The sequence below is a fragment of the Gossypium raimondii genome, chromosome 6 (genome assembly GCF_025698545.1).
Source record: "Gossypium raimondii isolate GPD5lz chromosome 6, ASM2569854v1, whole genome shotgun sequence".
In the NCBI taxonomy this organism is placed as follows: Eukaryota; Viridiplantae; Streptophyta; class Magnoliopsida; order Malvales; family Malvaceae; genus Gossypium; species Gossypium raimondii.
Window position 1 is genome coordinate 50,480,140 of NC_068570.1, and position 11,824 is coordinate 50,491,963.

The following is an 11,824-nucleotide window of genomic DNA, read 5'->3' on the forward strand; positions in this document are numbered from 1 at the left end:
AAAGAAAGTGATCTTTTCTCGTGGCATCGTTCAACTTCCTATAGTCAATGCAAACTCTCCATCTCGTGACTATTCTCGTTGGAATCAACTCATTCTTCTCGTTGGCTACAACAGTCATGCCTCTCTTCTTAGGAACAACCTGCAAAGGACTCACCGAAGTCCTGTCAGAAATAGGATAAATAACTCTAGCATCTAGAAGTTTAATTACCTTAGCCTTAACGACTTTCATCATGTTAGGATTTAGTCGTCATTGAGCTTGCACACATGGTTTGTATTCATCCTCCATTAAAATTTTAAGGGTGAAAAAAGAATGACTACTCCCTCTAATGTTAAAAATCTTCCAAGCTATAGCTCTTTTATGCTCATTTAATACTTTCAATAGCTCATCTTTCTCATTTGGCTGCGAATGTCAAGCAATAATCACTGGTAATGTAGAATTATTTCCAAGAAACACATACTCTAGGTGATTTGGTAATTGCTTTAGTTCCAATTTGGGAGATTCTTCAATAGAGGATTTTAATTTTAATTCATCATTTACCTCAACGCCTTCATAATTCTTCTGTCTTGGTAAAGACTCATTAGAATCTAAATCAATTTTTGTCTCACATATCATAGTAGTATCGTCGTCTACCTCCTCTCTTTGGAATAGACACAATTCCAACGTGTCCTTATGAACAATTTCCTGTAATGAATCTTGAATAACATGGTTATTAGAGTCAATAAAATAACAAGAATCATCTTGTTCTTTAGAAAACGGCATGGCATCATAGATTTTAAAAATAATCTCTTCATCACCTACCCTAAGAACAAGTTTACCATCGTCCACATCAATGATAGCCCTAGCAGTAGTTAGAAACGGACGACCTAAAATTAAAGGCACCTCAACATCCTCATCCATGTCACGCACAACAAAATCAACAGGGAATATGAATTTATCTACTTTTACAAGGCCATCTTCAATAATACCCCTAGGATATTTAACAAATCTATCAGCTAATTGAATACTCATCCTAGTGGGTTTTGGTTCCCCAAGACCAAGCTGCTTGAACATTTTATAAGGCATCAAATTAATACTAGCACTCAAATCAGCTAATGCTTTCTCAATGCTTAAACTACCAATAAAACAAGGAATAGTAAAAATTTTTGGATCTTTCAGCTTAGTCGATAGTTTATTTTGGAGAATAGTTGAACATTCCTCGTTGAGTTCCATAGTGGATAGCTTCTCAAACTTCCTTTTATCTGTTAACAGCTCCTTCAAAAATTTTGCATATGTAGGCATCTGTGAAATAGCTTCAACAAAAGTTAAGTTAATATGCAACTGTTTGAAAAGTTCAAGAAATTTACCGAATTGTGCATCCATTCAGTCTTTCTTCAAATTTGCCGGATATGGGATCCGTGGTATATATTCTTTAAGTACTGGTGTTTCACTCACTTCGGGTTTTACCCCCTCGTAATTTTCCTTATCAGATTCATGTTGCAGCTTCCTTTCAGGTTCAGCCAACACTTTCCCACTCCTTAGTGTAACTGCTTTCACATGCTCTTTTGTGATGGGTTTGGTTTTACTAGGTAAGCTACCTTGCTACCTTTTTGAAACAAATTTAGAAAGCTGTACAATTTGATTTTTGAGCCCATGAATTGACGCTTGCTAATTTTTCAAAGCCGTCTCGGTATTTTGAAAATGAGTCTCTGACACCGAAATGAATTTTGCCAACATCTCATCAAGGTTTGGTTTCTTCTCCTGCTGATAAGGTTGTTGTTGAAAGCCTAGAGGGGGTTGTGGTATTTAGTTTCCTTGACCACCCTATGAGAAATTTGTGTGGTTCCTCTGTAACACTTCTTACCCGAGACCGTAGCCGGAGTCGAGCACGAGGCATTACTTAGCTTACCTTACTAATTCGGAGCATAAAAACTTAGTTTGAAAATTTTTTTCACTATTTACAGCAAATCTGTCCACCTACGCAGTAGTCACTCATTTAATTATAAATTTAGTTAAAAAACTCAAAATTTAGATTTGTAAATTTTTCTTGAAACTAGAATCATATATATTTTCACCATAAATTTTTCAAAATTTTTGGTTTAGCCAATTAGTACAATTTATTAGTTAAAGTCTCCCCTGTTTCAGTGACCGACCATCCTGACCTCTTGTCACTAAAATTCAATTATCTCTTTGTACAGACTTCATATAGTACTTCCACTTATTTATCCTTAAAATAGACTCATCTAGGAATCTATACATATAAATTATAACTCATAATTCCTTCTGTGAAATTTTAATAAATTTCTAAAGTCAGAATAAGGGACCTCAAAATCATTCTAAACCTGTCTCACTAAAATTCAAATATCTAAAATATACAACTCTTTTTCTTACTCTATTTCTTTCATGTGAAAGTAGGCTCATTCAGCTTTAATTTAGTATCTCACTCAGATTCTAATTCAATTTCCACCATTTTTTATGATTTTCAATTTTACCTCAATGCATATATCGAAAAAGCTGTTCCATTGCAAATTTTTAAAAAATTCAATATAACTCCTTTATAATTATCTAACATTCCTGCAAATTTAAATCACAACCAATTCCAATATTTCAACTACTTCATTTAAATACTAATGAAGTTCAACCAATCAACCATTTCAAACTAAAACATATATATATTTCGATATCTAACACAACCATAACATTCAAATTTATTTTGCATACTTAGTCATTCATACTAATACTTTTTACTTCAATTCCCTATACATGCCATATAAATCCAAAAAGTTGTTTAACAAAATCTACCGGACTAAATCTGGATAGTGTGATTGTTGTTGTAGATCCGATCCTCCGAAATATATATATATATGTCAATCTACAAGAAACAGTAAACACACACCAGTAAGCTTACAGAAAGCTTAGTAAGTTCACAGGCTCATAATAAAATCTTATCAAAATTTCACTAACAACATTAACAAACTAACAAAAATTCAACATTTCCTGCCAACCATAATCTCAAACAATAAATATATCCGATCGAGCTCAATATCAGATGTCCACTTCTATTCCGACATTTAGTTTCAATTGCACTTACAAATACCTGTCAAATTAAGGATCGTCTTACGGAATTGAGTACACATTTGCCGGTGCCACGATTTGCTTGAACATTTCACATTGCTATAACTCAGTATGGTTTTCTTCCTTGAAATACTATACCTACTTTTCACAACTCAGTATGGTTTTCTTCATTTAAACACCATACCTACTTTTCACAACTCAGTATGGTTTTCTTCATTGAAACACCATACCTACTTTTCACAACTCAGTATGGTTTTCTTCACCGAAACACCATACCTACTTTTCATAACTCAGTATGGTTTTCTTCACTGAAACACCATACCTACTTTTCACACTTTTCCATGAATCCACCATGGACTTATCCGTCAATTCGTCGTTGGTTGCCAAACATGTGTACTCAATCCTGCGTATCCATTAATTTGAACTAACAATCTCATCTTCTTCTCATTTTTACCATAATCATAATTCAGTAAAAATATACGAATTTATACAATATATCATTTCCACATTAACAATTAATCATAAAAATTCAGCCATATGAACTTACCTGGGCCGATTCGTAGAAGTTGTAAAAGTTCAGAAACTAGCTCGATACTTTCTCTTTACCGCGTTTATCTTCAGATTCCCGATCTATAATATAAATTTTTTCATTCATTAGCATCTAATTCAATACTAGTTTACTTCACAATTTATGCCTTTCAATTTTTGAAATTACACTTTTACCTCAAAATTTACAATTTTTACAATTTGGTCCCTACTCAATTAACCCTTCAATTGATCTAATTTTTCACAATTAACACCTTATCTAACCATTTTAGACTACTAAACAGCCTTTGATATTCATAATTTCAGTGCAAAACCCCAATTCCTAACTTTTTCACAATTAGGCCCTAAAAATCATTTTCTACTAAAATCATTTTAATAAGATCATAATATAATGAAATTAAGACTTAAAATCTATAATAATTCATCATAAAATTCCAGAAATTATTCATGGTAACTTACAAAATCACTCATAAATTCAAAAACTAATAAATTCAATAGTTGGACCCAGTTGTAAAAGTCACAAAACATGAAAATTTCAAAGAAAAAGCAAGAATTGAACTTACATGATGAAAATTATGAAAAACCAGCTTGAAAACCCTCTCCTATTACGTTTTGGCTGAAGAAAAATGATGATATCTCTAGATTTTTCACTTTTATCTTTGTTTTATATATTTAATTTGTAAAATTTCCAATCTTGCCCTTATTTCTCCTTACTTTCCTGCTGATTTTTCTTGCCCAACCGTCCAGCCCATAAAATTTTGGGCCTAATTGCTTTTTAAATCCTCCTCATTAGTCACTTAAGGTATTTAATCATAATTTAACAAATTTTACACTATTCTCAATTTAGTCCTTTTTAGTTAATTGACTAACCAAACGTTAAAATTTTCTAACGAAACTTTTATACTAACTCAATGACATTCCATAAATTTTTATAAAAATATTTATGGCTCGGTTTATGAACTCGATGTCTCGACGCCGTATTTTAGACCCAATTTACCTATTAAATTCTTTTTAAATCACAAAATTCACTAATTCAAAAATTCTTCTAAATTCACACTTGACCCATAATTATTAATTTATTAAATTTTAAGACTCACTTGTCAAATTTAGTGATCTCGAATCACTGTTTCTGACACCACTGAAAGTTAGGCTGTTACATCATCTATCCTCCATTATAGTTATTACTATAAGGATTATTTTGAGGTCTAGAATTATTACCCATATATTTATTTCCTTATTCTCCATGCTAGGATCGAAGGGTAAATATTCTGAATTATTTATTCAACCTCCGTTTGCATCGCATTGCATCACCGGATGTACCTGAGTAGAAACACATAAACCATCAATTTTTTATTCAAAATTTGTACCTGATTCGATAACATTGTGACTGCATCTAAGTTAAAAACACTGGCTACTTTTTTCGGCTTTGTCCTCATGACTTGCCACTGATAATTATTTAGTGACATCTCCTCTAAAACTCATAAGCCTCTTTAGGCATTTTATTGTTCAGAGTACCACCGGCTGCTGCATCGATTAACTGCCTAGTTGAGGGATTCAAATCGTTGTAGAAGGTTTGAACTTGTAGCCATAAAGGTAACCCATGGTGAGGGCACCTTCTCAATAAATCCTTATACCTCTCTCATGCATCATATAGGGTTTCTAAGTCCATCTGCATGAAGGAAGAAATATTATTCCTCAACTTAGCTATCTTAGTCGGTGGGAAGTATTTCAATAGAAATTTCTCGGTGATTTGATCCCATGTAGTGTTAGAACCTCGTGGTAAGGAGTTAAACCACTATTTAGCTTTATTCCTCAATGAGAAGGGAAACAAACGTAGGCGAATGGCATCGTCAGAAATGCCATTAATCTTGAAAGTATCACAGACTTCCAAAAAATTAGCCAAATGAGTATTTGGATCTTCGTCTTGCAAACCATCAAACTGAACAAACTGTTGAGTCATCTAAATGGTGTTCGGCTTCAGTTTGAAATTATTCACAGTAATGGTGGGTAGCATAATACTCAATTCAACCCCAGTTAAAGTAGGCTTGGCATAATCGTACATAGTACGAGGAGCAGGATTCAAATTTGCAGGATTCGCAGCAACCACAGGAGGTAGTTGATTACTCTAATTATCAGCCATCTCCTCAGTAACAATAATAACGTCCTCTTATTCTTCCACTATATTCTGTCGACTCTGCCTTGCATCTCTACGGTTTCTGTGAGCTGTACTTTCAACTTTATTATCAAATACTAATGGTCCCGATGGATTTCTTCAAGTCATAAACTAAAGGAACCTACCAGAAGCAAATAAAAGAAAAATTAGAAAACAAAAATTAAGCTAAAAGCAAAAATAAAATGCAATAAAAATAAAAATGACTAAATTAATAAAAATTGAGTGTTCCTAATATTTTAATTCCCGGCAACGGCGCCAAAAACTTGATGGTCACTAAACTAACTAAAATTACAACAAAGGCAAGCGCACATATCGAATAATAGTATAGCTACGGTGAGTAAGGAATATCGTATCCAATAGGACTAAAAGTACTAGTAATTAGTATTTTTCTATTATTTAGCCGTCAAATTGATGAAATTGTTTTTAATCTAAAATTAACTAAACTAATTTACTAAGAACGCAACAGAGAATGACTTGGGAAAATAATCAAATATAACCAATGAGATGGATAATACCCAGGAAAGAATCAACCTAGACTTCACCTATTATTCTGCATCTGAATTAAACGATTTATTCACTTGTGTCTTGATCCGTAGAAATCCCTAAATTATGTTAATATCTCTTTTGAGAGTAAAAACAATTGACTCTAGGTTGATTAATTGAAATCTCTTTCTAATTAAAACCCTTATTGTCGCATTAATTCGATCTATAGATTCCCCTATTAGATTTGACTCTAATCTGGTAGATTTACGTTATCCTATTTCTAGGATTGCATGCAACTCCACTCAATTATGCTAGATCTACTCTTAAGTAGGGACTTTTACCCCACTGAAATAAGCACATTAATCATGAATTAATATCCTGAAAATATTAAAACATGAAATAAACATACATAATTGAGAACAAGAATCAAGTATTTATCATGTAAATCAGAAATCAAATAATAAGATTTATCATAGGTTTCGTAATAAAACTTCTAAGGAAATTGAATGGAGATATTTAATCTTGAAGGAGATCCACTTCTAAGTTCAATCCGGTGGTGTTCTTCGAGTCTTTTCTTCGTTCTTCTCTCCTTGCTCTCTTAGGTCTTCTTCCAATTGTTATTTATAGATTTTTGACTGCTCAGAAAGCCTAAAAATTGGGTTTTTCCACGTGTTCGAAAAACAAGATGCGAAATTGACATGGGCTGGCACATAGGCGTGTGGTCGAGGGGTAATTTGTATGTATTTCCCTTGCATAGGTATCGTTTCCCATGTATGACCTTCAGTATTTCTAGACTCATGGTCTCATAAATATGCATAAAATTCTTAAACTACAGGGATCACAACAGAGTCTTTTATGATCGTAAAAAAATGTTCTCATTTATGATATCTAATTAAAGGTAATATCTCCTGATAGAGAACCATCAATGGTTCAAATCCCCTCTCTTGATTAAACGTTTTTTCCCTAAAGTTCTACAAAATATTTCTCAATGTTTGGATTTAGGAAATTAGAGGGATTTGGAAATATCGATGGTTTTAGTTCATTAGTTTTTCTAACCTTCCTTGGAGGCATACTCAATTCTATTGTATGTTAAAAACTAATGAAATATTAAGCAATAATCTTAATGAAATAGTAAAAATGAGAAACAGAACGCTTGCTTCAACTTCCTTGAAACTCTTTGTTGTTTCTCTCCAAACGTTTGACAATCCTGTATCCAAAGAAAGCTTGAGGAGTAGCAATGGAGCTTTATGAATTTAGGGTTTGAGTGTAAAGGGGTTTGAAGATGGAGAGTGCTTGAGAGGTTTTAATGTTTAAGGATGAGTTAGATTTTGGGTTAAAGTGTGTTGAAGTTAAAAAGTTAGAGGTTTTTGGGTTTAAAAACTGGGTAAAATAAGGGTTATGCATTCGGGTTGCACGAGCGGGTCGGATCAACCCTGCAAAAATTTACAGTGATGTCGCGACATAGGGGTTCTGTGTCGTGACACCCCTTGGGAGTTTGCCATTGTCGCAACATCAGGGTTCTATGTCGCAACATACTCTAAAATTTTGAAATTATAGGTATACTATTTTTGGTGTCGCGACACATGAAGTCTATGTCATGACATCAAGTTGATTTTCTTGATTCCTTTGAATCTGGCCTTGGTGATGCTACATGGGGTTGTCATGTTGCAACATTGGCTCTATTTTTACCTGAAGTTCCAATTTCTAGAGTGTCACAGTTCCTATAAAACATTACTTTAATACAAGTTAGTATCTGCGCTAAACGATTAGTTACATATACAGTAATTTACAAAAAAAAATTAATCCAAAATTATTAAGTTTTAATGACGGATTCATCTGACAGCTTTGTTAATGCATATGGGGATGTTTCTTTGGTTCTCAACATTAGTTCATCTCCCGTCATACCACTCAACCTTCTTTTGCTTATCTCTTTCCTTAAACTTGTTCTTTTAACCTGTATTGATTATAAGAAGTATGTCCCTTGATTTGAGTTTTTTAGGGTTAAAGAGAAATAATTCATTACAATTCTCCCCTAAGTTCCTTTTATTTCCCCCACTCTGTTGGTGACCACATTTAAAAATTTTTATTTCACCAGTAATCTTCATGGTTAATTCAATTTTCTCCAGATCAAAGGTGGACCTTGAAGTAGCTAGAAAAGTTCTACCCAACAGAATTGGTATATCCCGATCTTCTTCAAAGTCTAAGACTACAAAGTTTGCCAGAATGATAAAGTTGCACACTTTGACCAACACATCTTCCAGTACTCCTTTTGGGTGCACTGAAGATCTGTCCGCCAACTATAGTGTAATTTGTGTGTTCTTGAGGTCCCCTAACCCTAGTTTTTCATATATTGATAGAAGCATTAAATTGATGCTAGCTCCTAAATCACATAAGGCTCTATTGAAATGAATGCTCCCTATATCTATAGGAATTGTAAAGCTTCCGGGTCTTTCAACTTTTAGGGAACCTGTCTAGAGATAATAACATTACAGGAAGCGCTCATGTTAACTTGTTTACCTACTTTAATTTTCCTACACCTAGACATGATTTCCTTTAAAATTTTGATGTACGTAGGGACTTTCTCAAGTATTTCAATTAAAGGCAGGTTGACATTTAATGTTTTGAACAAGTTAAGAAAGCTTACAAACTCATCTTCATCTCATTTATGTTTCTCTTCTAACCTTGAAGGGAATGGTATCTTTCCAATGGTAGGTTCTTTAATTGTCTCTTTCTTCGATTCAATTGCCAATTTGACTACTTCCTCTAGTTCTGGTTCATCATCAACTTTAGGCTACTTAGAAATTTACCCTTATTTACCTTTTGATTTGGGTTCTTTAGGCTACTTGGAAATTTACCCAATCAGAGCGCGATTGCTTTCACTTGCTCATTTCCCTCTCTTTAAGGATTATCTTCAATGTTACTACAGATACTAGTGCCAATTTGTCTCTTAATCTCTCCCATCATGCTCATTAATTGGCTTATCTAATCTTCGAGCTTAGTCAATATTTTTGTTGAATTAGTTCACTCAGACTGGACATGTTTCACATCTATCCTCATTGATTGTATTTCCCCTTTGATTCAATCCAAATGTTGACCACATACAGTAGGTTCAAGGGAGTATAACGAGGCCAACTATCATGACCAATAACTTTAAGATCAAGCCAGCTATGATCCAGATGATCCAAGATAATTTGCAATTTTGAGGAACAATGACAAAAGACCTGAGTCAGCATCTAAAATGGTTCCTCCAGCTTGGTGATATCTTAAAATAAAATGGGGTCACTGATGACGCTATTCGTCTTAGGTTGCTCCCCTGTTCATTAATTGATAACGACTTTTATTGATTAGATTCGCAGGCACCAAGATCAATCACAACATTGGATGAACTCGTAGAAAAATTCTTACTAATGTTCTTCCCCATTAGCAAGACAGCCCAACTAAGGAGGGAAATTTCTATGTTTAAACAATTAAAAGGAGAAATTTTTCACGAAACATGGGAGTGTTTTACAACGCTAATTTAGAAACACCCATACTATGGATTGCCTGAGTGGTTACGACTGCAACTTTTCTACAATGGGTTAAATGTGCACTCAAGGTCAGGATTGGATGGAGCTGCAGGAGGTGCCTTAATGAACAGAATGTACGAGGATGCCTATGAATTAATATAAAATATGGTGATGAAATCCTATCAGTGGCCAAAGGAACGAGACACATATTGCCAGAGACTATCCATAGTAAAGGCTGTCCAATAGGATGATAGATATCAGCAGCTAGTAGACAGAATAAACCGTATAGAGTTTGAGAATAGTGCACCATCTATATATGGAGGGGACAAACCACTCTTCCATTACATTAACAATCCTACCGAATATGTGAATTACATAGGGAATAGGGGTGGAAACCCTTATTCAAATACTTATAATCTTGGATGGAGAAATCACCCAAATCTGAGATGGAGAGGAAATCAAGGAAGAGGTAATAGTTATAATCAAGTCGAAAGCACTAAATATCAACCTCTTTATTTACAAAAGCCTCAAGAAAGGGTCATTTGGATTTTGGTACTGCATATTCCCTCAGAGTCCTCTCATTACACGTCATGTTAATGTAGTGTTGGTGGATCTTCTAAGTTGTTATTGTTAGCCTCATCGAATAATGGATTCTCGCGTGGTGGTAAATTACCTCCAGCAGGTGGTTGGTTCTGTATCGATTGTTGTTTTTGTTGTTGTTGTCAATGATTCTTTCAAATTATTCTTTCTGGATCTGTGACTGGCTCTATATTTGTTCCCTAATACGAGTCATACACTTAACCCAAAGAGAAAAGATAAGTAAACAAAATAAGAAAATAAAATCATAGCTATAATATAAAAATTTCCTAATTATTTTATTAGCATGCAAAAATTAAAATTAAATCAATAAGGTTGCCTCCCCGATAACGATGCCAACAACTTGATCGCCTCTGGACGTGCCAATTTCCAGCGTAAAAATCCTGCACAAAATATGTGAAAAGGCGGTATCCACAAGTATACTAGTCAAGTTGTAATATAGTTATAATGGTGTAGATGAATACTCCGAGGATCGTTCAAAAGAAAGGCGAGCACTAAATTAATCCTAACCTAAACAGAAATAGATTTAATTAGTACTTTACATTAATTATATTATGATAAAATAAAAAGAAAGATTTTTCTGATCTATGATATAATAATAGTAAAAGAAAGAACAGAAACAAATAAACCACGATAAATCAAACAATAGAATATATCAAATTTGGGCATGGGTGATTAGCTCACTTCGGTAATCATAATCAACTATTGCTTCAGGTTTTCTTATTTAATCAATTAGCCGATATCCCAACAGGACCTTCCAATCTTTTGATCTTCCACTAGAATAACGAGTCGACATGAACTACTTATCTTTCGACCTTACAATCCATACCGGTTCAAGGTTAAGGGGCTCACGAATAAGTTATACCAAATTTGGGTTAATTCTCACCTTAATGACTTCCTAGGGTTGTCAGGCCTAGGGTTTAAGTTCTTCCTTTCCTAAACAGCTGATCCACTAAGAGAACCCTACAAAATAGTTAATTAATCATACTTCCATTCGCTAATCCTCCCACAGGAGGATTAGTTCTCCATGGATCTTATAAAAAATATAAGTTTGATATAAAGAGTAGAGATGAATAATATTTCAATAGTATAAAGTTTATAAGAAGCCTTATTTGTATTAGAATTGAATGCATAATCCTCATAGAGTTTGATTATGTTTCACAAATTTGATTTATTTCCCAAAAGAAAATAACCAAAAATTAAATAAACCTAAGCCGAAGAAAAGAGAAAAACTAAATATCAAATCTAAGAAGAAAATTATACAATATGAAAGTTGTCCATAACATGTGCTAATTGAGCCTATTTATAGACTTTAGAGTGGTCGTCGTCTCGTTCTTAATGTTTGATTGTGGGCCAAGATGCCCCTAGCTCGTAATTATTTCCTATACAGAGGTGATGTCACGACACACTAGGTCCTGTGTTGTGACATCGAGGGCAGTATACTCATCCTCAGGGTATCTTCAAGGG

At 33.9% G+C, this 11,824-nt stretch overlaps 1 protein-coding gene and 1 non-coding gene across 2 annotated transcripts; one reads left to right on the forward strand and one right to left on the reverse strand.

Annotated features, from left to right (window-relative positions):
* Positions 1-409: 409 nt before the first annotated feature.
* On the reverse strand, positions 410-1,360 carry LOC128041754 (uncharacterized). The gene has a single exon (XM_052632065.1). It carries the CDS (start codon positions 1,358-1,360, stop codon positions 410-412), a length of 951 nt encoding a protein of 316 aa, XP_052488025.1.
* A 3,833-nt stretch (positions 1,361-5,193) lies between these two features.
* On the forward strand, positions 5,194-5,300 carry LOC128041980 (small nucleolar RNA R71). The gene has a single exon (XR_008197188.1). It is a non-coding gene; the product is annotated as a small nucleolar RNA R71 (small nucleolar RNA).
* Positions 5,301-11,824: the final 6,524 nt, after the last annotated feature.